At 41.0% G+C, this 26,440-nt stretch overlaps 1 protein-coding gene, 1 long non-coding RNA gene and 1 pseudogene across 3 annotated transcripts; 2 read left to right on the forward strand and 1 right to left on the reverse strand.

Moving 5' to 3' along the window:
* Positions 1-1,390: 1,390 nt before the first annotated feature.
* On the reverse strand, positions 1,391-17,312 carry LOC133907378 (filament-like plant protein 4). 2 transcript variants are annotated; one of them, XM_062349411.1, is made up of 6 exons: positions 16,739-17,312; positions 6,476-6,578; positions 5,356-5,551; positions 2,769-5,100; positions 2,436-2,496; positions 1,391-2,195 (listed from the first exon to the last, which is right to left on the reverse strand). In XM_062349411.1, exons 2-6 carry the CDS (start codon positions 6,563-6,565, stop codon positions 1,749-1,751), a joined length of 3,126 nt encoding a protein of 1,041 aa, XP_062205395.1. In that variant the 5' UTR covers positions 6,566-6,578; positions 16,739-17,312; the 3' UTR covers positions 1,391-1,748. The 2 variants fall into 2 exon arrangements, with proteins under 2 accessions (XP_062205395.1, XP_062205396.1); XM_062349412.1 differs by lacking the exon at positions 16,739-17,312 and adding an exon at positions 15,963-16,065.
* On the forward strand, positions 8,173-15,328 carry LOC133907379 (uncharacterized). Its single transcript, XR_009907958.1, has 2 exons — positions 8,173-14,187; positions 14,714-15,328. It is a non-coding gene; the product is annotated as an uncharacterized LOC133907379 (long non-coding RNA).
* On the forward strand, positions 16,195-21,322 carry LOC133907213 (pentatricopeptide repeat-containing protein At2g17670-like; annotated as a pseudogene).
* The last annotated feature ends 5,118 nt before the right edge of the window (positions 21,323-26,440 follow it).

A 26,440-nucleotide genomic window follows, 5' to 3' on the forward strand; every position in this document is an offset into this window, starting at 1 on the left:
GGGAATGGCGATGAATACAATGCAGCATTAAAACTATCAGTGGTGATGTAGCGCCTGGGAAGGCACTCACGGCAGTCGGATAGTATTGACAACCGGCAGCGACGTTATGTTCGAAGGGATGATGCAGCGGCAACTCAGTGCTTGTCGGCATGGCACATGTGCTTGTGGACGGGACTCCCAGGAGGGACTGTGCTTGTCGCCATGCGCTTGATATGATGATTAGACTAAGGGGCGCGTACAACATGATGGTCATAGACAATGTCGTGTAGATCGGAGTAGTTTGACCCTTGCAGATCGAACAGCATCGTGTGCATGGTGGCAATGGTGTCGAGGACATCTGGAATGATCGAGCAGTGGCGTGTGAAGGCGTCCCTTGTGGCGCTACGCGCCTACCCATCCAGCACACGTTAGAGATGAGGAACCGACCGACGTAGTCGACGTTGATTTGGGAGTAGAAGCGCGCCAAGAAAATATGCAGCTATGGACGACTCAAATTGATCTAGGATCGGAAAAAAACAAAAAGGAAATGCTACTCTTGCGACCGGAGAGAGAGAAAAATTGATAAACGGATCAGAAAAAAACTATCTAGAGAGGGGCCAATCATGGCAATCAACTGCACTAACACCAAGCTATGGGTGATGCAGCTCCCGACAGAGATCATGGGATTGATCACCGTTAGGGTGATGCGATATGGAAGCATGTGGTGGAGACTATGACTGAAACCTGCTCTGATACCATGTAAACATGATAGAATTGGTATAATGTGATGGATGTTGTATTGAGTCTTGAAGGCGTATTTATATAGAGTATAAAGCTTGAAAAGTAATATATCTCTCCTAGAGATAAGGTAAGTATTACATGATTACAAATCATAAACTATAAAATATAAAGATATGCCAAGATACTCCACGCTTTTCCTAACTATGAGTTACCAAAAGTCATTAAAAATATTACCATGCTAATCTTATTTTATGACAAATCTCAATACTATCTTTATATAACAAATATACATATTTAAAAAGATCAAAAATTCAATCCACATTCTTGGATGATAATTAAAAGAGAACAGATGACACATAGAAGAATACAGAGCTAGTAAATTTTGAATTAAAAGAGAACATATGACACCTAGAACAGTACAGAGCTAGTAAATCTTGATTTAATTGTGGGAAAGATTTGGATTCTAAAGTTAACTTTAAATTAATAATTCTAGCTTTATGGTTACAAATACCTTGACATCGAGAAAAACAAACAGTTGATTCCCTACATTCAAAAGTAAAAGCCTGAACAGGTGGGCCAAAAGAACCTAACAGTTCATGCTTGCGAAATTCACGGTTGATAAAACAAGGAAGCAGTAATAAAATGTTGGACATTGTAGGTAAAACTTTTACCGAGAAGGCTGGATAATAATTATTCAAACACATTACATATGCAGGTTAACTGTACATCAAACTTAAGTATGCCACAATACACAGGTTAATTCATCCTCCACAAGGAAAATCTAACCCACAAGAAACCACATCTTCAATCTTCACTCTTGTAAGCAAATGTACAGTGAGGTTCTACTGAGGTATAAGAAAACACCAACCCGAAAAACTGTAGGCAAGCTACTGGCTAAAACTATCACAATGAATATGGATATAAGTGTGCAACTCATCCGCGAGCAAAACAAATCTGTAAACCCAGGTATCATCCGCACGTTCACCATGACAGGAAAATAAACCAAAAATATGTGTACAATGAGGCAGCTAGCGTTCGCTCTTCCCTTTTGAGAATAACCGACTGAAACCTCGACTCTGTTTCTCTGGTAGCTGGTTAGAAAACGAGGAAGATGAAGATCTTGATCTGTGCTTTGGACGCTTAGAACTGCTAGGTGAAGTGAAGTAAGGGGTCCCAGCTACATTGGAGGGGCTTTTGTGTGTGTTGTATCCATTTAGGGGAGACACATTTCCTGTTCCCGGCTCACTTGAGAATGCATAATTGGCATCAAATCGACCTGATGGCTTCTTAGAATGTATGCCTTGAGCTGGTCCTGCTGGATCTTCCGGAAATTGACCCACCCGCTGTCTGTTTAGTGCAGAACCCAATGATTCTGCTGGAGAAGGAGGGCGCAGAGTTTGAAGCTGCTGCCCAAGAAGTAATATCGTCTCCTGGCATTCTGCAAGTTTCTCTGCTGCTGCAGCTAGCTCTTTCTCCTGTCATTAATTTAATGAAAGATATTGAACATCTAACATTAGCAGAAAAACATGCAGTAGTTTCATGGTTACAAACACCAATTCAGATAAATGCAGAGTACACCATGTGTTTGGTCCAGCTGAAGAAAGGGAATAATTAATGCAATCTGGGCATAAACAAATAACACAGTGGCATCTAACAGTATAAATGAATTGTTCAATGAAGGGAATAAAATTAAGGTTTGGGACTCATTGATGTACCTGCTTCGATTTGATATCTGAATCCTCATCTACACATATGGAATTCTTCTCGTTCTCATACCTTCATAACATGAAGAAAAGTTTAGGAGAGAAATTACCAATTATAATAAAGATGGATTCAGGAAACAAGATTGCTATGATCCAAAAGATCTAAAGCACAGAAAATTAAGGAACTGAGCCTAGCTCAGTTGGTTGAGGGTGTAGATATACACCTAGACCACCCAGGTTCGACTCATCTTCGATGCAAATTTAGGTGTCTATTTCTTATTTTTTATAATGACACCTAGTTCCTCCTAGGTTGGTCGAGTTTTTTTTAAAGCACAGAAAATTCACCTTTCCATCTTCTCCTCAAGATCTCTATACTTGGCTATGTCCTCCTGATGGCTTTGCCTTTCTTCAGCAAGTTCAGAAGATAAAGTATCTATCTTTGTCTGTAAAACTCTTATTTCTTCTTCCAGTTTCACCTTCTGTGATTCAAGTGTTTTGTATGATTCAGCCATACATTTTAACTGCGTCTCAGCCAAGCTATTTGATTTCTCAAAGGCAGCCAACTTCGATGTAAGGTCTTCAAGGTTTTTCTCCATCTCGCTAAACTTGAGATTTGTACTTTGAATCATTTCATTGCACATCATTAGTTCCATCTCCAAATTTCTCTTTTCCAATTTCAGTTTTTCATATTCCTCTGGCGCGCATACCCGCACTTCAGTTTTAACATCAAATGCATCACCAGGACTCAGACCCTCAAAATCAGGATCTGAAGATGAATGAAGCATTAGTGAACAAACACCAGAGACACTATCTTGTGATGGATCATGATGCACCTCGTTTTCCAATAGAGTCACTTTATCAACACAATCTACATTACTGCTTTCAGCCTCATTAACACTTTGTTTCAACAACGTCAGTTTAACATCACCACTTTCCAGTAAGATTTCAGATAATGTAATCACAATCTCATTTAAACCATTGCCATCAGATAGAGCTTTATCAACTAAACTGGAGAACTGTTGTATCTTCTGACATGCTGCATTATGGAACTCAGTTGCTTGTCTCATAAGTGACTCGACAAACTCATGTATCTTCAAAATGGCATTTTTCAGCCTATGATCCATAGGCACCAAGGGTTTTTCTTGTTTCGTTGAACATTGATTGATAGCAACTTCAACTATGTCATTATGTTCACTTTTGTTTACATTCACAGATTCTGCCTCTTCTTCAATATCCCTTAGGATATTCCTGATACCATCCAGTACCTTCACAACATTGTTCTGAGGTGATTGAGAGCTCAACAAGGTAGAAATTATCGAGTGCAGTTTGTAAAACTGAGAGTTATCAGTCAGATGCACGCTGCTAGATGGATAACCCACTGACTGTGGAGCTGGCAATGAATTTTTGTCGCTCTCATTTGTAGTGACATTGGAGAGAGTCGCCTCAACTTTACCAACCTTTTTCTTGTCGACAATGTTGCCACATCCTTCAGCTTCAGAAGGCAAACATGCCAATCTCTCCATCTCTAGGAAGTCATCCATCAGGCCCATTTGATTTGAGTTTTCTGTCAAATTGTGCCTACCTGCTTTATCTTTCGTGAAGTTTAAGAGCTCAGACATCAAAGTGTTGACCCAAGACTCCTCATAACTTTTTGCATCATCAACACCATCTTCAGACATGGAAGTCAAACTTGGTGGCTTGCTTCCTTTCTGACTTGATGCACCATCAAAGGAGGTATCGATGCATGAATTTGTTGGACTCTTATACAGGTTAGCATTCAACATGTGAAGTTCCATACTGCGGAGCTTGGCTGCTGTCTTAGCACCCACATTTTTTGATGCCTGTAGCTCGTTATTACACTTTGAGAATGCCTCTTTTAACATCTTGGTTTCTTCTTCCATCGACAATAGACGTGCAGTCAAATATTCATTCTTTTTTTGCGTGTTTTGCAGGTTTTCAATAGCATAACCAGGAGATGGGGACGCAGGATATTGGAAGGTAGAACTCCTCGAAGGGGAACGCCGCAATCTGTTATCCCCCTGATCTCTGCCCCAGCTATCCACTTCCATCTTCATTTGAGCTAATGCAGCAGGCCCAGGTAACTTTTTCCCAACAAGGCCACGCAATCTTTGGCATTCTGCTTCCAGTTTTGATATTTTCTTGACATCCTCCATGTGTTGTTTGGTTGCTACATCAGCTGAACGCACACTTATGTTCTTCTCTTCATTGCGAATGTCAAGCTCTTTGGAGACAACATGTAGTTCATACTTTAAAGAGTTTATCTCCTTTCCACCCGACTGGATAGTGCTCTTCAACACTTCGATCTGGGCTTCTGCTTGAGCTTTTTCCTCATCAACTTTCATCAGCAAGTTTGTTCGTTCTTCAAGAGACCTTGATAGCGCATCATTCTCAGCACCTGCTCGAATCAGCTCCTGTTCAAACTCAGCTAATTTTTCTTCTAGTTCAGCTTTTATCCTCTCCCACTGTTTGGTCTTTGCAAACACAACATCATGCAGCTTTTGCTCACTTTCTTCCTTCACTATCCTCACCTGCTTCATGCATTCTTTTAGAGCACCATCCAGATGAGAAGATCTTTCCTCAGCTGCTAACTTGGACAATGTAACACTTTCCAGTTGAAGTTTCAGTGCCAAGGCCTCTGCTTCAGCTTGCTCCCAACCTGACATTATGAAAAAGTATCAGTTTAATGAATTCGTGGATAAACTATGTTCATTCCAAAATCTTGAAGGTGGCATAGATGTCTACAACATATTTTCCATCCAAACAGAATGCTACCACATACACTTCCATTTAGTTGAGTTCAATGGATAATTGGAGATCACAATACCAAATTCATTGACAGATCAAACATCATAGGCTACAATTTTCCTTTATCAAAACAAGGAAAGTAAAGAATGATGGCAATAAGCTTCACCTGATACAGCTTCTTCAGCCACTTTAGCATGCTGCTTTACTAGACCATCTTTGGTGGCAATCTCACTTTGTGTCGCAGATACTTTTTCATTCAAGACATTTATCTTTTCATTCAGTGTTCCGACTTGTTCTTCTGATTTAGTAAGATGTGCATATCTTTCTGATGAAATATGCACAAATTTTGGAACTTTTTCATCCTGCAAAAGACAGAAGAGTAATTCAAGAAGGGGACGATGAACCAAGAAGTTTACTAATATTCACCTTAGTTCCACACTATCTTCTTTTTTGAAACATCAACTTTGGAGGTATGCATCTAATGATCATGAACAATTAATAATTAATTCAATGATGTGCCTTAGCACCAATGAATAAATGCACTGTTGCTACTAAGAGAGTAACAACAGGCTTGACCCAAAAAATAGAATGAAAAAGAAGAACAAAAAAAGAAACTAATCAACACCCAACACCAAAACAAAAACAAAATCATGCAAATCTACAGCACGTCATATGAGATAAGGACCTTAATGTACATAGAAAGTACATGACCTTATTCAAAAGTTGGTGTAAGTAAATTTGTAGGCACATTTTAGGCTATAGTGACTGGTGAAGATCTCATGGTTAATTTTACCAATTTCTCACAGTGATGCTTTGGTACTACCGTACTACCAAAGAAGTAAATGTAGTCTTTAGAAATTGCATGTAAATACGCAAAAAGTCTGCAGTGGTATAGAACAAAAGTCAACCACTTCAAATAAAAAAGGTACATTTCTTTGAGCTCATTCGCTAGTGTGTTCAGTTTGGCATGTCAAGTTAGAGCATAAGCACAATATCACAATTGAGTACTAGGTGGACATCTGAGCAAACACAATTGAGTCTCCCGCCATGAGAAGACAATGGTATTAGAATATTTGTGCCATGTAAAGGTACTAATTACCGATGCCAAGATTGTAAGATATCATGCAAAGTGATGATGCTTCATTATTCTTTTTCAGATATAAGAAAGGACTTCAAACAAATAAACCAAATAAGGAACACAATAATTTTCACAAAAGGGGCATAAAGTCAATAAATGACAATATCAAACATACCAAAATTACAAGCAAGCAAAGAGCGGCACAAACCTGTTCTGCTTGATTGGAACTCTGTAACACATCTGTGTTTGATGATTTATCAGAAGATTTCTTCTTCCAAGGCCAGCTTCGTCGATCCATCCCTAGTGTGTATCTGTTCAAATAGGTTGAACATATATCAGCTAACCAAACAAAAGAAAATGCCAATTTATCATGTATTGATAAGGATACCGTTTCGGATGTCCGAAGAACCAAAAGTAAGTGAAGGTAAGCTATCAAGGAACCAATTTTGAAGGAAACAGAAAGGAAGGAAAAGCACCCTGAGCAGCTGACATGAAAATACAACAAAATCAACAAACAAGCCAAAGTAAACATAATTTCAGGCAATGAGGCTTCTACGACAGACATCTGTGGTTGTAATACTGAATTTTTTTAGAAAAAGAAGAGAGAGAGAGTTGACCAAATATTGACTTTTTGATCTGTTGCTCGTATGGCCGATCGGAGACCGCGGTTGCGTTCATCTCGTCGAGATGAACCCATTTTGCTATTCATATGTCCGTTCCGGGCACTTTGAGACCCGTAGCGAGCTCAATAAATTTAGACTGTTCGTTTTTTTAAATAAAAAATAAAAAAAAAGAGATAAGTACTGGATGGATCGGTCCTCAACCCGATCCATCCAGACTCTTCAGCGCTCGCAGTCTCTCGTGCTTCTCTCTCTCGCGTCTCTCTCTCTCTCTCTCCTGCCGACGCAGCGCCACTGGTCGCCGCCGAGCTCCCGCCGCCGGCCACCGCGCCCCTGCTGCCTCCTACTGCGCCGCACAGCACCGCCGCCGCGCCGTGCTCGCCGTGCTGCTGCTGCTACGCGCGCGCCGCTGCGTCGCGCCACCGCTCGCCGTCGCACCGAGCTGGCTGCCGTGCGCCGCCGCCGGCTGCCGCTCTCCCTCTCTCTCTGTGGCCTGGCCGGAGAGCAGGCCAGCAGCACCAGTCAACCGAGCAAGCAGCAGCTAGCGCTGAGCAAAGGAGCCAGGAAGAAGAAAGGAAGAAGGAAGAGAGAGAAAAGAAAAGAGAAGAAAAAAAAGGGAGGAGAAAAAAAAGAGAGGAAAAAGGTGGAAATTTTGGAATTTCGTCGGATTCATCGTCAATCTTTCGAAGGCGAATTCTCGGTAATTTTCTGGACATTTGTGGTTGGATTAAATCAAATCAAGCAATTCGTGTCGTATTATTTCATGTGATCAATAGTCTGATTCGTTTTGATAATCATTATTGATTCGAAGATACGACATCCGAGTCGAAGTATTATTTTCGTTCATCGGAGCAAAGTCTAATTAGTGAGAATTTTTGGCTCGACTCTGAATTGGAAATAGTGTATCATTTCATGTGATACAGTTTTCTATTTAGTTTTCCGAAATATAGGTGTACCGTTGGCGTGGATGTTATTCTTTTTGGGTAATTGGTTTAGGTGCTTTTGGCTTTTTGGAGTCGGTGTCCGCCGAGGTTTAGCCATACGTTGCGGCTTATTCTTCGCTCTTTGTCGAAGCTAGAGGGGGGGTCTTACTCGGCGTCTAGCAAGCTAGTTGGTAAATGTCTTTGAAGCCTTCGGTTGTCGAACGCTGGGTTTTGGCGTATTAGCGTGCATCCTCTTTTATTTCGTCGTTGCGGCGTCGTTGTGCTAATGGTGTGTTTGTTCAGGTGGTGTGACCTCACGTCACGACTAGCGCCCGGCTTCATCGTCGGTAAAGGCAAGTGAATGTATTGTATGACTATGTTTTAACCTAATATTGGGTTGCATGCATTCTTTAATTACAGTGTATTTATCTAATCTGAATGATTGACTCTGGGCTGAGTACTATGTTGTTTATGTTTCCAGAAGTTTACTCGATGATGGATTTATGAAGTGCAGTAAGCGCGATATGCCATTATGCAGTTGTTCATTATTGTTTAATGCAATGTTTTATTTCAAAGTCTCAAGCATATTCCGGGAGTTATGATAGTATGCTTGAAGCACGTCATACATATTCATCTCATGCATTGGAAGTTTGTCGCCGTCTTCTGGCCGCGACTGTACCGGTACAGTACCGTATGTTACCCGAGAATGGGTACGGTGCACACCCTTACGTTACCCGAGGAGGGGTAAGGGTGAGGAGAGCATGTCATATGCATGGTTATGTCTTCTTATGAAATTCAATGGGTTATTTGCATCAAATCTTATTTCCTTTAATTAGCTTGTATATAGATATATATGCGGCTCTGAAGGCTTATACCAACCGAATGTTAAATGATTAATGTTATCGTTGGACTTGCTTAGTCATAATTGTTTCTCCTAGTGTTGGCGGTCTGTTTCATTACTAGTTTCTATTTAGAATTGTTAGCACATTCAACTGTGGCTAAATAGCTTTTTGTTAAAGTAACTTTCACTTGCTGAGATTTTCGAATCTCACCCGTGTTTTTTTTACAGGTATGTTTAGATGTTGACGTGCATTTTGGGGATGGATCTCGGTAGCTGCACACACTAACTTATCACGATGTCGATAGCTCAACCGGTGTATACAAATGGTGTGTCTGATGGTCTGACGTTTGCTTTTGTTTATGTTGTGGTACGACGCTGGTAGCGTTGTGGCGAACTCTATATATGCTAGTTATATCTGATTCTGTCTGCCTGAGATTTCTCTTTTGGTCAGTTATACCTCTCTATAGAGGAAATGCTGCCAAATTATCCTATTTTTATATAAATAGGCTGAGTTGTAAAGTAGGGTGTTACAGCTTGGTATCAGAGCCTAGGCTTTAGGTCCTAGGTAATTGAATGATGAACCTGACACACTTGCACAAATAGAATGGGTATGGGATGCATTACATTGCATACATCTTGTTTATCTTTGTTCGCTTATGTTCACTATCTCAAATAAATACTATTGAAGTTACTTGTTTGATTCTCCACATATTCTTTAGTGTTTTATCATTGATATATATTGTTAAGTTGTTGGAGTCAGTTCTGTTGGAATGGTGAAATTGTCAGGGCGTTAAAATGGTTACCTTGGTCATTAGAACCTGAGAAGCTTCAGAGGATCAATAGCATAACTGTTGTATGGCACTGCAGATGGGTTAAGTGGAGGGCCCCCATGATGCCTTTTTCTGTATTGTCAGGTGAGGTTGACCAAGAGTTAGGTTTGCGATCCAACTATCCACATACAGAGCGAATGTTTTGGGTACGAGATGGACTGGCCCCCATGTCGTTGACCCTAACTATTCGTTCTCGGAATGTCGGAGAAATGGATCGATGTGTGCCTTACCATAGAGATAAGGTGATAATGTTTTCAACCTAACCATTAGAATGGTGTAGGATTTCTTTTTCCCATGGAGTCGGGACGATCTTTTTGCCGATTGAGTGAAGATATGTTGATAGTGGGATCCTAATAGGGTTCTAGGAGTTTTTTCTAATCTTTTGCTATACTTGTACCCTAGTTGTTGATGTTTTGAGGGTTAGTTAACATCTCGTGTTTAAGTTAAAATGTTTACATACCTTATGTGTCAGTTTCTTTAATATCTGAAAATAATCTTTTGTAGTTGGAATATCTATGCATGTTTGAAAATAATTATTTGAGGTAGTTATTTTTGTTAAGTTAGCCTTTGTGGAATAGTCCACTGGCTGTGGGAGTTGGAGTTATCGATTGCGTTGAAACAACCGATTTGTATCGAAGTGATGCTAATGGAGTGACACATTCCTTAAGGATGCATCAGTTGTTTCAAACCTGTTTTGTGAGGTTTCACGATTGGAATACCTAAGGTTGGCTCTTGCGGGGCTGAGGTAGAGATTTTGGTTGAATCATGTTATGTTTCTGATATCGCTTAGCTAAACTTGTCATTTGCTTTGAAGCTTGAAGCCAAGAATATACTTGGGTTGTAGGAGCCTTGGCGTTGCCAAGGGTTTGCTGAATAGTCTATAACCTATAACATCATGATAGGATGCTAAGTTGGTTTGTCATCATGGGAGCATTATCAATTGAACCTGGTGAGTTTTGCTCGTTGAAGTGAATGTTGAAACTTAAGGTCGCCGGAACTTTTCCTGGCCTAATAATCGAAGGTGTTGTTAGGGCTTGTCATGGTGTTTTATTGACAGATTTTTAATGTGATCCGTTCTAGAACTTCGTTTCTTGTTGGCTCTTGTGGAGTGAATGGAGTTAAAGAAGTAATTGACTAATTTCTGACGTGAGAGCTTTGGATTTCTGTTGGTGACTCAGTTTTCTCTAAGGATGGAGATTTGACTGAGAGATGCCTGAGTGGGTTTACATGTTGGAAGTTTGTCTTTATTGGGAGTAAGTCTATCCAAACCCTGGTTTAAGGGAAGAGTGTTGTAAAGTGGAATTCATTCCGGAATTTAAGTGCTGAGGTTAGAGTTATGTTTAGGAGCTAAGGGTTGCTCCCCTGTTTAAAGGAGTGTTGTAAGAGAGGATGAACCATTGGGGTGTATCTTTGTAGTTTTGTTGCTGTTCAGGAGAGAGTATGCCTTCTAAGGACTCGGAGAGAAGCATTGTATGCTCAACCCATTGACGGTAAATTGGTGTTGCAAATGGTGCTTGCTAAACTAAATTCATAAAATAATTAAATTGGAGTTGGATTAATAGGGTTGAGTTTGCAGAAGTCATATTTTCAACCCTCCCCATGAGCATTCCGCAGTGATCATCTTGTCGGTTAGATTAACCGATGTCTTTTCAACATTTGAGGAGGATGTGTTTTTGCATGCAATTTTACTTTAAAGAAGTTGTGGCGTGGTTACCGATAGTATGACTGTCCTGGGAATGTGAGCAAGATGGGAAGTTCTTTAGTATGCCAGTTTGGCATGTTTCTGAATGTACCGGTCAACACAATTTATCTTTTGGTCCAACTGCCTCTGGATGGAAGTGTTCTGGTATTCAAGTTGGAAAGTGCAAGTTTAAACTTGTACCATGAAGGACGAGTCGTTAGATGTTTAGAAGGATTGAATTAGGCAAGTGGTTGTAATCTCCTGATCACCCCTTCTAGACTTGGTGATATATCAGGATGAGAATGACCAACTGGAAGTTTATATCTTAACGTTGTGACTGTCTTTTGTGTAGATCTACCCACACTCGTATTTTTGGAGTTAGTGATGTTGGTAGAAGAGGTGAAGTGTTGATGTTTCTTTAATCCTGAACCATAAATGTTTTTAATTGATCCTCCCTGTGAAGGAGTTGAAGTTGAAGCGAAGAAGGTTTATATTCTTATTCGGGTTTTTGACCCGAGTTTGTGGAGTTAGCCAAACAATTTTTTTTTTTTTGGTGTGATTGCATCCACCAAAAAGGATGTTTCTGGGCAACTAATGCCTTGGTATTAGAACTAGTCGAAGAGAGTGTCTCATAATTGGCTGGTATAGTATTAACAGAAATGTTGTGTGTTCTTGGATTCGTTTTCGCTTCTAAGAGTGAGAAGGCAACGAAATGGTAAAGTCCATCCAATGTAACAGAGATTTGGAGTTTTCTTGGATTCGCTGGCCGTTACTGACATTTTATACAAGGTTTTTATTTTATTGCAAAGCCTATGATTAGACTTACCGAGAAGTGTGTTCCATTTGTATGGACTGATGAATGTAAGATCAGGTTACAAACATTAAAGAATAAGTTGGTGAACGCTCCTATTTTGGCTTTGCCCGAGAGTGGTAAGTGTTTCACAGTTTACACTGATGCTTCTCGAATTGGACTTGACTGTGTGCTTATGCAAGGCGGTCAAATAATTGCATATGCGTCCAGATAATTGAAAACTCATGAACAGAATTATCCCACTCATGATTTAGAATTGGCTGCAATGGTTTTTGCCTTGAAGAGTTGGAGGCATTACCTGTATGGTGAGTCATGTGATATTTTCACTGATCATAAGAGTCTCAAGTACATTTTCACTCAAAGAGATCCGAATTTGAGACAAACGAAGATGGTTAGAATTAATCAAAGACTATGATCTGACAATTTAGTATTATCTCGGAAAGGCTAATGTGGTAGTTGACGCCCTTAGTAGAACAGGTGTACCTAAAGTAATAATGTGCTTACATTCAGACTTGGATCGAATGGGGATATCTTTTTGCTTTGCTGGCAGAGATGCTTTTTGGGTTGTCGTGGGTAGGCTTACCAAATCCGCACTTTTCATTCCAATGAAGACAACCAGTTCGGCACATGAGTTGGCTCCCTTGTATATCAGGGAAATAGTGAGGTTGCATGGTGTGCCAAAATCAATCATTTCAGATCGGGATTCCAAATTTTGTATCCCAGTTTTAGCAGAGTTTGCTTATAATAACAGCTATCAAGCAAGTATTCGGATGACTCCTTTTGAGGCCTTGTATGGTCGAAGGTGTGTTTCCCCTTTGTGTTGGGATTCCGTTGGAGAGAGATCACTACTTGGTCCAAATTTGGTTCAGCAAACATCAGAAAAGGTGCACCAAATACATCAAAATCTGTTGGCTGCTCAAAGTCGACAGAAGAGCTATGCAGATATCCGGAGACGAGACATAGAATTTCCAGTTGGTGACTATGCTCTTCTCAGAGTGTCGCCAACCAAAAGTGTTGTACATTTTGGTATCTCTGGGAAGCTTAACCCAAGATACATTGGTCCATTTCTAATCAGCCCGAGTAGGCAATTTGGCGTACCGTCTTGAATTACCAGACTCAATGAGTGGAGTACATAGTGTCTTCCATGTTTCTATGCTAAGAAAATATCTGAGAGACCCTGAGCATAAAATTGATATTGAATCAATCACGATAGAAAAAGATCTGATCGTAAAGTGCCACCTAGTACGTATTCTGGATTCCTCAGAGCGAGTCATGCGAAGAAGAACTATCAAGTTTGTGAGAGTCCTTTGGACAAATCAATCAGAATGAGAAGCAACTTGGGAACTTGAAGAACAAATGCATAAGGAGTACCCTGAGCTCTTTGAGACTGGCGAGTCATAAGTTTTGAAATATTTTACCTCCATTCCTTAGTTGCCATGGAAGCGGCAGAATTCGGGGACGAATTCCTTTAAGGGGGGGAGAATGTAATACTGAATTTTTTTAGAAAAAGAAGAGAGAGAGAGTTGACCAAATATTGACTTTTTGATCTGTTGCTCGTATGGCCGATCGGAGACCGCGGTTGCGTTCATCTCGTCGAGATGAACCCATTTTGCTATTCATATGTCCGTTCCGGGCACTTTGAGACCCGTAGCGAGCTCAATAAATTTAGACTGTTCGTTTTTTTAAATAAAAAATAAAAAAAAGAGATAAGTACTGGATGGATCGGTCCTCAACCCGATCCATCCAGACTCTTCAGCGCTCGCAGTCTCTCGTGCTTCTCTCTCTCGCGTCTCTCTCTCTCTCTCTCCTGCCGACGCAGCGCCACTGGTCGCCGCCGAGCTCCCGCCGCCGGCCACCGCGCCCCTGCTGCCTCCTACTGCGCCGCACAGCACCGCCGCCGCGCCGTGCTCGCCGTGCTGCTGCTGCTACGCGCGCGCCGCTGCGTCGCGCCACCGCTCGCCGTCGCACCGAGCTGGCTGCCGTGCGCCGCCGCCGGCTGCCGCTCTCCCTCTCTCTCTGTGGCCTGGCCGGAGAGCAGGCCAGCAGCACCAGTCAACCGAGCAAGCAGCAGCTAGCGCTGAGCAAAGGAGCCAGGAAGAAGAAAGGAAGAAGGAAGAGAGAGAAAAGAAAAGAGAAGAAAAAAAAGAGAGGAAAAAGGTGGAAATTTTGGAATTTCGTCGGATTCATCGTCAATCTTTCGAAGGCGAATTCTCGGTAATTTTCTGGACATTTGTGGTTGGATTAAATCAAATCAAGCAATTCGTGTCGTATTATTTCATGTGATCAATAGTCTGATTCGTTTTGATAATCATTATTGGTTCAAAGATACGACATCCGAGTCGAAGTATTATTTTCGTTCATCGGAGCAAAGTCTAATTAGTGAGAATTTTTGGCTCGACTCTGAATTGGAAATAGTGTATCATTTCATGTGATACAGTTTTCTGTTTAGTTTTCCGAAATATAGGTGTACCGTTGGCGTGGATGTTATTCTTTTTGGGTAATTGGTTTAGGTGCTTTTGGCTTTTTGGAGTCGGTGTCCGCCGAGGTTTAGCCATACGTTGCGGCTTATTCTTCGCTCTTTGTCGAAGCTAGAGGGGGGGTCTTACTCGGCGTCTAGCAAGCTAGTTGGTAAATGTCTTTGAAGCCTTCGGTTGTCGAACGCTGGGTTTTGGCGTATTAGCGTGCATCCTCTTTTATTTCGTCGTTGCGGCGTCGTTGTGCTAATGGTGTGTTTGTTCAGGTGGTGTGACCTCACGTCACGACTAGCGCCCGGCTTCATCGTCGGTAAAGGCAAGTGAATGTATTGTATGACTATGTTTTAACCTAATATTGGGTTGCATGCATTCTTTAATTACAGTGCATTTATCTAATCTGAATGATTGACTCTGGGCTGAGTACTATGTTGTTTATGTTTCCAGAAGTTTACTCGATGATGGATTTATGAAGTGCAGTAAGCGCGATATGCCATTATGCAGTTGTTCATTATTGTTTAATGCAATGTTTTATTTCAAAGTCTCAAGCATATTCCGGGAGTTATGATAGTATGCTTGAAGCACGTCATACATATTCATCTCATGCATTGGAAGTTTGTCGCCGTCTTCTGGCCGCGACTGTACCGGTACAGTACCGTATGTTACCCGAGAAGGGGTACGGTGCACACCCTTACGTTACCCGAGGAGGGGTAAGGGTGAGGAGAGCATGTCATATGCATGGTTATGTCTTCTTATGAAATTCAATGGGTTATTTGCATCAAATCTTATTTCCTTTAATTAGCTTGTATATAGATATATATGCGGCTCTGAAGGCTTATACCAACCGAATGTTAAATGATTAATGTTATCGTTGGACTTGCTTAGTCATAATTGTTTCTCCTAGTGTTGGCGGTCTGTTTCATTACTAGTTTCTATTTAGAATTGTTAGCACATTCAACTGTGGCTAAATAGCTTTTTGTTAAAGTAACTTTCACTTGCTGAGATTTTCGAATCTCACCCGTGTTTTTTTTACAGGTATGTTTAGATGTTGACGTGCATTTTGGGGATGGATCTCGGTAGCTGCACACACTAACTTATCACGATGTCGATAGCTCAACCGGTGTATACAAATGGTGTGTCTGATGGTCTGACGTTTGCTTTTGTTTATGTTGTGGTACGACGCTGGTAGCGTTGTGGCGAACTCTATATATGCTAGTTATATCTGATTCTGTCTGCCTGAGATTTCTCTTTTGGTCAGTTATACCTCTCTATAGAGGAAATGCTGCCAAATTATCCTATTTTTATATAAATAGGCTGAGTTGTAAAGTAGGGTGTTACAGTGGTTCAGACTAGCACTGTGCTAAGTGTGGTTATTTTGTCGCTAGTAGTCCAACCATCAGATGCCATTAGTGCGCTAAGTTTGAGAGCTATTCAAATGCTTAAAATAAGCAAAATGGCACGTTGCTTCCAACATAAGAACTAAAAAAAAGCAGGTCGCCATCAACCCAGACAACTAACCAATTCTCGATAAAATACTGAGAATATCATGCGTCAACAGGATCACGACCATAAGACGATGACAGACGCGCAAGCCAGACAGGTTCATCAATTCACCCCAACCAAATCAATCTTGTTCAGAACACACTGCAATTGTGGCGCCACATATTCGGGTCACCATATGAAAAGGCTGTAGCCCACAAGGAACTAGACTGGACACTGACCCCTACCTCACTGTGGTACAGGCCGCACGATGAAGATTGTAAATGCAAATGTGGAATGTGAATTTGCCCCTACGTTATTTTTTTTCACCTTCTTGTTCCAGCATTAACCATTGTACTAGCACCCACCATATTGGTGATTGCTCTTCAGGGAGGGGTGTGGAGTTCAGGTAATGCATCAAATGCCAATTGCCATCGGCAGCTGCAGCTGCAGGAGCAATGTGGGGAACAACTGTACCAGGGCAAGTGGAAAATTTGAGTAAAACCCTCCAGCTAACTCCGCACGTACGGCCATCAGCAAGATTAATGGCGCGGTGGATTTGAGGGGTTTAACAACCTGCAGGTGGGTTATGCCGGAATCGGGACGCAACAGGCGTCGCATTCATCTCCTACCATTAGAAATCCTCAAGAAACGAACAGCCAAAGATGCGACCCTAAATCGGCGCAATGCGCAGCAGGAAATTCCCAATAACACGCGCCGAAGCAAAAGGAAAAGAAATTCCAAGAAACCATTTGCCATGGAACCGAAAGCGCCACAGGAACGATAAGAGAAGAGCGGGGAAAGCTGCGGCTCACCGAGCGAGGGCGGGGAGCCTCTCCTCTACTCCGGAATGCGCGCGGCGGCTCCGGCCGGATCCGATCGGCGGCCTGGACCTCTGCTCTGGTCGCTCTGGCTTTGCTTCGCGCGCAGTACTTCCCTGCTCCCAAGTCCCAACCTGGCACGGAATGGACTGGACTGGACTGGATTGGATTCCCCTCACTCTCTCTCCTCCGCCTTTACTCCTCCTCCCCTGATTTACCCTTTTTGTCTGCCTGCCTGTCTTCCCAAACCTTTTCCTCCACCCTCACCTCCTGCACCACTAGCCTACCGCTAATCAGCCATCAACACCGCTACTCCTAGCATGGGTGCCCGCCCCAGCTTGGCAAGTGGCAATGCACCTTCCCTCTCTCTCTCACCCTTGTGCTTGCTTGCTGGGTGCCTGAGAGTGGGAAGAGGGGAGGGTGGGTGCAAAGGACGAAAAGCAGGGGATGGATGGATGATGCAAAGGAGACGGGAGAGAGGGGAGGGAAAAAACAAATTCTATAGTAACTGTATAAGAAGATCTCTGTGAGGGTGGATGCAAAGGACGAAAAGCAGGGGATGGATGGATGATGCAAGGGAGACGGGAGAGATGGGAGGGAAAAAACAAATTCTATAGCAACTGTATAAAAAGATTCTGATTTATATTGTATGTTTTTATTTAATAGTTGGGAGTGCGTGTAAAGAAGGGGCATATGTGTCATGCTGAGAGGGAGAGTCTTCTGAAGGATCAGATATAATTTGTTTTTAAGGGAAAAAAGAGCGATAAAAAGGAAGCAAAATCTTTAAAATTCTGTCTACAAAGACTCTTATAAGATTACATCTATATTATTCATTTTATAATTTAATAGTTAAGTTAAAAATAAGAGAATAAATATGTATTAATATAGAAAAGAATCTTTTCGTATGATAGAGTAGAGTGTTACAAAATTTGTTTTTGGTGGAAAGCGCATGCCTCCTCGTCTAGGCTGGGCTGCTGGGCGAGTGCTGACTGATTAGTGGGACAGTTGGTAATTAATTTTGCTACCACGTGGGTTCAAAGGGATTAAATAACTTGTAAATGACCTGGTCAGTAAATGACCTCAGTTTTAATATGCTCTAATGTATACCTGTTCTTTGAGTTTTACAACTTCATCTATTCTCACGTTCTGAACCTGACACGGTCACAACGTGTGTTTTTTACCACTCTTTTTTATTAGGGAAAAATGCAAAACCTCCAAAAGTCACTTAGATTTTGACTTTCTCCCCTTAAAAATTGTTTTGTTGCAAAAACCCCTTAAAGTTTTGGTTTTATTGCAAAAACACCTTAAAGTTTTGGTTTTATTGCAAAAACACCCTAAAAATTTAATTTTTTTAAAACAAATTACAAAAAATTCTAAAAAAAACTAGAGGCAATTATAAGACCTTTTGTGAATTTTTTTCAAAAATAATATCCTTTGCTCCATATTTCATGGAGAGGAAGTTTGGAAGAAAAAAAAACGTGCAGCTCATTTATTAATTCAAGTTAAATGCATAGTTAATTATTTACTAATCCAAAAATCATGAAACCAATATTTTTAGTCTTCTTATATGATACTCTATCTTCTAAAAATACATGAAATCTTTAAATAGTTATTGTAACGTGCAGGATTGAGTAAATGTGTTGCAGATAGATTAATTCATAACTAATCCATAACACCCCCAAAATTAGTGAAACCACTTTTATTAGTTTAATTAAACAATTATTTGTGTAGGAAAAATAATGATAGACATGACAAAGTTAAAATAACATGAGTTAATAAATGAGCTACACATTTTTCTTTTTTTCTCAAACTTCCTCTCCATGAAATATGATGCAAAGGATATTATTTTTGAAAAAAAAATTCACAGAAGGTCTTAGAATTTTCTCTAGTTTTTTTATAATTTTTTGTGATTTTTTTAGTTTTTTTAATTTTTGAGGGGTTTTTTTACAACAAAGTCAAACTTTTGGGGTTGCAACAAGGGGGAAAATCAAAATCCAAGTGACTTTTGAGGGATTTTTTGTATTTTTTTCTCTTTATTATAATATATTTATAAAATTTAATAAAGTTATGAGATTATAAAAGTATTTTTCCAAATAATTTTATACATGTTAGTGAACAATAACGAGAAATGGCAAAAACTTTGCGCTTCAACCACGTATGGAACTTGTCAAGTGAGCCCCCCAAATACAAGATTTCGACGGCAAGGTGTGGAAGAAAGATAGGATTAAGAAGTAATTACCTGTAAAAGAAAAATATGTCGATTTGTAAGGTATGTCTTAAATTGCTCTAGTTCGTGCCTGTTTCAAAAAGAACAAACCTAACCTCTCATGATAATCATCGAACTATCAAAAGGTCCACACTGTACAAGGATATCCTACATTGATTAGCACACAAAATTCTAAAATGTGCTATCGTCACTTCACCATCCATGGAAAATTCCATGGTCCAAAATGTGCAAAATTCCATGGTCCTAGGTGGCAGCCAACTGTGGTAGCTTGTCCTCACTGCCAGCTGTTTTTTAGAGATTTGGGGGCTGTTTGTTGGGAAACACTAGATGTTAGTCTAAAATTTAGTCATGTCTAGAAAATTTGATGTCTCTTTACTTTAAAGATAAAATTTGACTAGCCTAAGAAAATTTTAGCCTGCTAAACCCATTCCTTCACAGATGTGGCATGATTTGGGCGCCCAAGCTGCTTGGGCAGCCCATGGCCCTGCCATGTTGACGTGGCAGTAGGAGAGAGGGTGGGTGCTTTGCATTAATTGTTAGATGAAAACCATCAAAGGATCATATCTCCTAGATCGTGGTTCGATTCTTAATCCGTTTGAATTAACTTGCTTCATATAATTAAATTTATAAATGAAGACCTATATTAACTGTGTTTAAAATTTGTTGTTGTTTAGAGTCCACATGTCATACTAACAACGTCGTGTTTTGATATGGCTTCAACCCAAACATATACTAATTTACCAAAATTTGGTTATACCCTGATTTTGGTCACATCCAAATTTTGTCTCGGCACTCTAGAGTCGTAAACCAAACAAGCATTGCTACTCCCAACTTGCCTAGATTTTTTCATGGCGCGTGGCGTTATTTTTTAGTCAACCAAGTTATTGGAGGCTACTGTTTGAGTAATAACAAGATTGTTATGATATTAAACTTCAAGAATGCCAAATGATATATACAACTAATGTTGTAAAGTCCCATCTCGTGTTATTGAAGTATCTCCAGATGATGATAAACTTTACAACATTAGTTAGTATCTCTTAGGCAAGGATAGTATCTCTAGACCCATTTTTCAAATGGATTGAAGATTATTGCCATCCCCTTGGGAGATCTTCCTTTTGCGTCGTAAGTTTGCTCGCTGGTGGTGGTTGATTCTAGTTCCGAGCCGACGACGTCTCTAGTGAATTTGGAGGGGTTGGTGTCGGATTTACTTCCTGACCTAGCCTAGCGAGGAGTTGGATGTTGCTCCTTCATAGACCTTTAAGCGAGTAGGATTTTGTTAACAACGACATTGAGCTTATTTGTTGGCATTTATGTAGCTCTCTCAAAAGTGGACTTCCCTGCTGGTATGGGTAGGGACTTTGGGGTTCGGATCCTGTGCTCTTCTTTGGCCTGGGTGACGGATTGAGGAGGGGCATAGATTGGCAGAGACGAGGCTGAAGGGATGGACATGGGTGCATTTTCTATAAGGTTGCGCTTGGTTCTCGGAATTAGACCCAGAATTCTGGAATTGGAATTGTACCTAATTCATTTCTATTGTTTGGTTCATATTACTATGAAGGAATGAATTAACTGTCAAAATCAAAGAATTCATCGACTCCACAACCCGATTCCGCGACTTCCCCCTGGGAATCGTCCAAATTTGCCCCCTCGATCCACCGTGAGACGAGCTTGTGCTCCACCCGCTCCCCGTAGATCTGTCACCGCTCGTCTCCGCCGTTGCCCGTGCCTCGTCCTGTGCTCCAGCCCCTCTACAGCCTCGTCCCGTGCTCTGCCTCCTTCGCCGCTTCATCCCGTGCTCCCCACCGATCTTTAACCCCGCTGGCATCCTCGCGGCGTTGCGCTAGACGAAGAACGATGGCGTTGAGCCCGACCTCGTCACCTACATCACGCTCATCTTCAGGCTCGCGCGCGGGGTTGGTCGCCAAGGCGAGGACCTTCCTCAACGCCATGGCCACCGAAGGGCACTTCCCGGATGTCATCACCTACACCTCGCTCATGAACGGGATGTGCGTCAAGGGTGACGCGCTCGGCGCGCTCGCCCTGCTCGAGGTCAGATGGAGGCCAAAGGGTGTCAGCCAAATGAGTGGACCTACAACACGCTGCTAATGGGGCTGTGCAAGAACATGAAGCTGGACAAGGCCATCTAGGTGTACAAGTCCATGATTGGGGCTGGGATGAAGATGGAGGCGCCAGCATATGCGACCTTCGTTAGAGCGTTGTGTCGATCGGGGAGCGTTGCGGATGCTTATGAGGTGTTTGATTATGTGGTTGAGACCAAGAGTTCCACATAGGTGACGGCGTATAGTGAGCTTGAGAACTCACTCAAGTGGCTCCACAGGATGAAGTCATGAACTTGCAAGGAGAGTATACACCAGTTTCTTTGCTGATGGTACTTGCTTCAGCCTTCATTTATTGAATCTGTCATTGGATCTGGATAACTTATCTTGAATCAAATTACACCATTTTTTTTGCTTCTGGTACTTGCTTGGTTTAGTCTTGATACACCATACATTGTTTGCCTTTGTTGTGGTAGAGTTCATATTTGCAAATGCATTTCAACTTATTATTAATCTCGTATTGTTTCAGCTTATGTCATGCGCAGAGTTCAATACAAGTGGAATTTGTCCATGCTCCATATTTTTTCCACCTGTATTAATACGATAAAATGTGCTTGATTTATGCTAGATGCAGCATCTCCATGCACAATGTCTTCCTTTCTTTTCTTTTTTTTTAACATCTACTTGTAGTTTGCATATGTGCTTGATTTTAGTAGCAGTTGTGAGGCTTTTGCCTTGATATTATGTGGTGATTAAAGTCTTCATCTTGATGTGTTGTTCTTAGCTCTTTCCTAGTGTACCTATGCTTGTTCATATAAAGGAAACCTAGATGATGTTTATGCTGCTGGCATTTTGCAGAGTTTTATCAGAACTTGTTGCTTAGCCTGACATTTGACTAATATGTATGTATGTAAAATAGTTTACAAGTGATCCAGACAATGCCAAAAGAGACATATCCAAAGACAATTCCAAAAGAGAGATATCCAAACAGGTTCAAGAATTGAATTGCATCTATTCAATTCAGCTTGCAACCAAACAACAGAATTAAAACTATAGTCCAATTTGAATTCCCCAGGAATTGGAATTCCTGGTCAAATTCCTGTGATCTGTTCTATTCTTTTCCACTAGTAGGCCCAGCAATCAGCTGCATGGTGACCAAATGTTTTACAGTTGGTTTATGGCATCAACCAGCTCACAATATCGTTTGAGCTGTCCAGTCGCAACTTTTGTGCACGCTTTGCTCAGTGTGAGAGTAACAAAGGAGCAGTTGTTATAGGTGGGGCTCCGGCTTCTTCTTCATCCCTCCATCCTAGGAGAGTAAAATCACAAGAGGATCCAAAGATGGCATGGCAGTTGGCAGCCAATTGTTCCTTCTCTAGAGCCACTGCTTTAATTTGTTGTTTCTCCAATTTGCTTGTTCCTTTTGGCTTGCTTATATTCTGTTTGTAGAAAGGAGGTATCTTCCTAGACATGCTAAATGAGACAATTTGGTCAATGCTATATTTCTACTGGTAGCATACATCTCGTGCCTATACAAAACATAGTGAAACAAGAATTTTCACAAAGATCTTGGCCAACCATCTGGCACCAAGACTACAAGAATTGCTCTCACGGAGCCAAAGTGCTTCATAAAGAAGAGGTGCATACATGATAACTTCTTATACTTGCAGAACGTGATCACGGAGCTCCAAAGAACCAAGCAACCAGCCCTGTTCATTAAATTAGGTATTTTAACAGTTTTTGATTCAATTAATTGGGTGTATTTACCAGCTCTGGGGTTTGGGCAAAAATTGAGAAACTAGATAGATGTACTTTTGGCCACATCCTCTTCACGTATACTATTAAATGGCACCCACGGAAAATCCATCAACCACGTGCGAGGCCTCAGGCAGGGAGACCCATTATCACCTATGTTGTTCATATTAGCCATTGATCCCTTGCAAAGAATTATTGATCTGGCAGCGCAACAAAACCTACTCATGCCTACCCTCCCTCAGGTGGCAAAATTGAGATACACCTTATACGTCGATGATGCCGCAATTTTTGCTCGGCCAAACCGAGATGAGTTGATGGCTCTTCATACCATATTGCAAGTTTTTGATAAATGCTTAGGCCTTGTGACAAACTTGAATAAAACCAAAATTTACCTGATAAGATGCGAGGATCATCCAATAGATCAAATCCTGCAACACTTATCGGGCAAAATTGGGCTTTTTCCTTGCAAATATCTTGGATTAACGCTGTTGTAGGGATTAGTGACGTCCTAAGAGGGGGCGTGAATTAGAACACTTAAAACTAACCATCTCTGAAATTTTCACAAGATAAATCTATATCAATTTCTATCTAAATATGCTCTAGGTTCATCTAGTGTGTTTACTCTACCGTTCAAACAGGTTTATAACCTATAATCAATCCTACTAAACTACTCTAGGAAGGTAAACATGCAAAGATAGATTACAAGAATGTAAATGCGAAAGCATAAAGAAGGTAGAGAGAGCAAACTTGGTATAAGAGATTTTTATCCCATGATATCGATGGCATAAATGACACCCCTAGTTCACGTTAGAGCAACCACCTAGGCTATAGCTTTCAGATGGCATCCCCACTTAGGCCTCAAGTAGGTTGAGCCAGCAAGCCACTAAGGCAAGGCCTCACCACAAACCTCTCTTCCTATCACTTGTTGTCGTCTTCACTTTAGAGTTTGAGCCACCAAGACAAGAGTCTTCACGTCCTCGTACAAGCTTCTTTTTGCCGCTTCACACTAAGTCGGAGGGTCAATAAGCATGAGCCACCAAGGCTCACGGTGCCGGTGAGCCATTAATACTCCAAGGAGCCAGCGTACCACTTTGTATAATAAAAAATCACTCCTTAATCCTCTCTCTAAGTAGCAACACCTAGCAGCAACTCTATCTAGGCCTATTAGCACTAATCACTCCCTTAATCTTATGCTTAATTGCTTTGGATGATCACTTTTAACACTTTAGTGGCTTGAATGTCTTCTTAAGTGTCTATGAGCTTCCCTGGACTCTAGCACACTCAAATAGCCGAGTGGGGGTATTTATAGCCTCAAACCAGCGAACTAGCCGTTGCTCCAATAACTCAAAAAGATTGTGAACACCGGATGATCCGGTGTTAAGAGCAGTATAAACACCAGATCATCTGGCATGTACAGCAGTAGAAACTAGCCGTTGAAACCCCACTCAAACTTATTTTGAACACCGGATGTTTCGGTGTAACCTTGAACTCCATCATCGAACTATCAGGTGTGTATACTTAAGCCAACCGAGCCACTTATCACTATCCATTTGTCCGGCATGTAGATCCTCTGATCACCAGACCATCCGGTGTGATTACTAGATAAGCCATTGCAACATCTCCTAGAAAATGCTCTGGTGAGAGCTTACTCCTCATTGTTGGACCATCCGATGTGTACATCATTTTCACCTTCATTTGAGAATGCTCCAGCGTGTACAAGCCTCTGATCACGGACAATCCGGCGTGTGCAAATCTCTCCTGAAAATCTTCTGTCCCTTTGTTGTTGTGACTGCTATGGAGACAATTCTTCCCCTTTCTCCATCGCCACTATCTCCTTTGCAACCCATACAAAATTCTCACATCCGAGGAACGATCTTGCATCTTGATTAATAATATGCATCTTGCTTTGGTTGTCAAATCCCCCCCCCCCTTGTCAATAATCTAAAAAAGGCTACAACCACAGAACTCAAAGGAAAAACGTTAGAGCACTTGGGAGAGAGCTTCATAAATCATGATCCAATAATAAATGATACCAATTATAGGAATGCAATTGAAATGGTAATGTAATGTGGATACCATTTGAAATGAAAAAAACATGAATCACAATTCATCAAACTCACATAATATAATCTAAACTCCTCATATATATATATGCATACATATGATGAAATTGAAACATATGCATAACTAGACAATATGTATAGATAGAAAGTTTAAACTATATCATGCATAGAGGTAGGATCAAATGAATTAATAATAATACCAATTGACAAATAAGCATTGCATACCTCTGGAAACTTTTAGATTACTCCATGAGACTACAAAAGATACCACTTGAAACACATGTTAGTCTTAAAATCACAATCCATAGGATATGCTCCCCAAAATATGTGCATACAAGTATTAAGTACTTGTGAGAGATATTTACTTGTCATTGATAACAATAAGGAATTTATCCTATAGATTGGACCCATGATATATAAAGAAAAGACTTGAAAACAAGTGCCTGAAACACCTTGAATTTGCCTGACCCATAGATGGACTTTTGCAGCTTGCATATCTTCCTAGCATTTTTCGGATCGACAAAACCTTCAGATTGTGTCATGTACACATCCGCACTTAGGTTTTCATTAATGAAAACCATTTTGACATCCATCTGTCATATCTCATAGTCATAATATGCGGCAATTGCTAGGATGATTCAGATAGACTTTAGCATTGCGACAGGTGAAAATGTTTCATCATAATCAACACCTTGAATTTGCCTGAAATCTTTCGCCACCAATCATGCCTTATAGATGTGAACATTCCCATTAACATCTATCTTTTTCTTCCATTTGCACACAAATTCTATAACACCATCAGGTGGATCAACCAAGTTCTAAACTTGATTATCGTGCATGGATTCTATCTCGGATCTCATGGCTCCTAGCCATATCTCACTAGGTCTTAGGTTCATTATTGTCCAACAATAAAATATCACGCTGCTCCGTGGTTAGGAACATAAACCTCTTAGGTGTGCGACTGATCCTTTCCGATCGTCGTGGGGCCGCTGTCTCCACAACATGTTCTGTAACATCCAATTGTGGTCCAGTAAGAGCTGAAACACTTTCTGATGGTTCCCGAATCTCTTCGAGTTGCACCGTGCTTCTACTGATGTTCCTTGAGAGAAACTCTTTCTCCAAAAAAAACACCGTTTCGGGTGACAAACACTTTATCTTCTTCTCGATTATAAAAGTAATATCCTTTGGTTTCCCTAGGATACCCCACAAAGAAGCATTTATCTGATTTGGGAGTGAGCTTATCTGACGTGAAATATTTTACATAGGCCTCACAACCTCAGATCTTAAGGAAAGACAACATGGGACGCTTTACGGTCCATATCTCATATGGTGTCTTCTCTACAACTTTTGATAGAACCCTATTTAAAGTGAACGCAACCGTTTCTAGACCGTATCCCCAGAAGGATAATGGAAGACTAGATTGGCTCATCATAGACTGGACCATGTCCAACAAAGTTCGGTTTCTCCATTCAGACACTCCATTCCATTGAGGCATCCCCGGTGGAGTCAACTGTGGAACAATTCCACATTACTTTAGATGATCACCAAACTCATGGCTCAAATATTCACCTCCATGATTAGATTGCAGAAATTT

The sequence above is a fragment of the Phragmites australis genome, chromosome 24 (genome assembly GCF_958298935.1).
Source record: "Phragmites australis chromosome 24, lpPhrAust1.1, whole genome shotgun sequence".
Lineage (NCBI taxonomy): Eukaryota > Viridiplantae > Streptophyta > Magnoliopsida > Poales > Poaceae > Phragmites > Phragmites australis.

Coding starts and splice junctions, on each gene's coding strand:
- LOC133907378 (XM_062349411.1), bottom strand. CDS start 6,565: ATGGATCGACGAAGCTGGCCTTGGAAGAAGAAATCTTCTGATAAATCA. Junction 5,101..5,355: donor GGCTGAAGAAGCTGTATCAG/GTGAAGCTTATT, acceptor TCATAATGTCAG/GTTGGGAGCAAGCTGAAGCA. Junction 2,196..2,435: donor CAGATATCAAATCGAAGCAG/GTACATCAATGA, acceptor AATTAATGACAG/GAGAAAGAGCTAGCTGCAGC.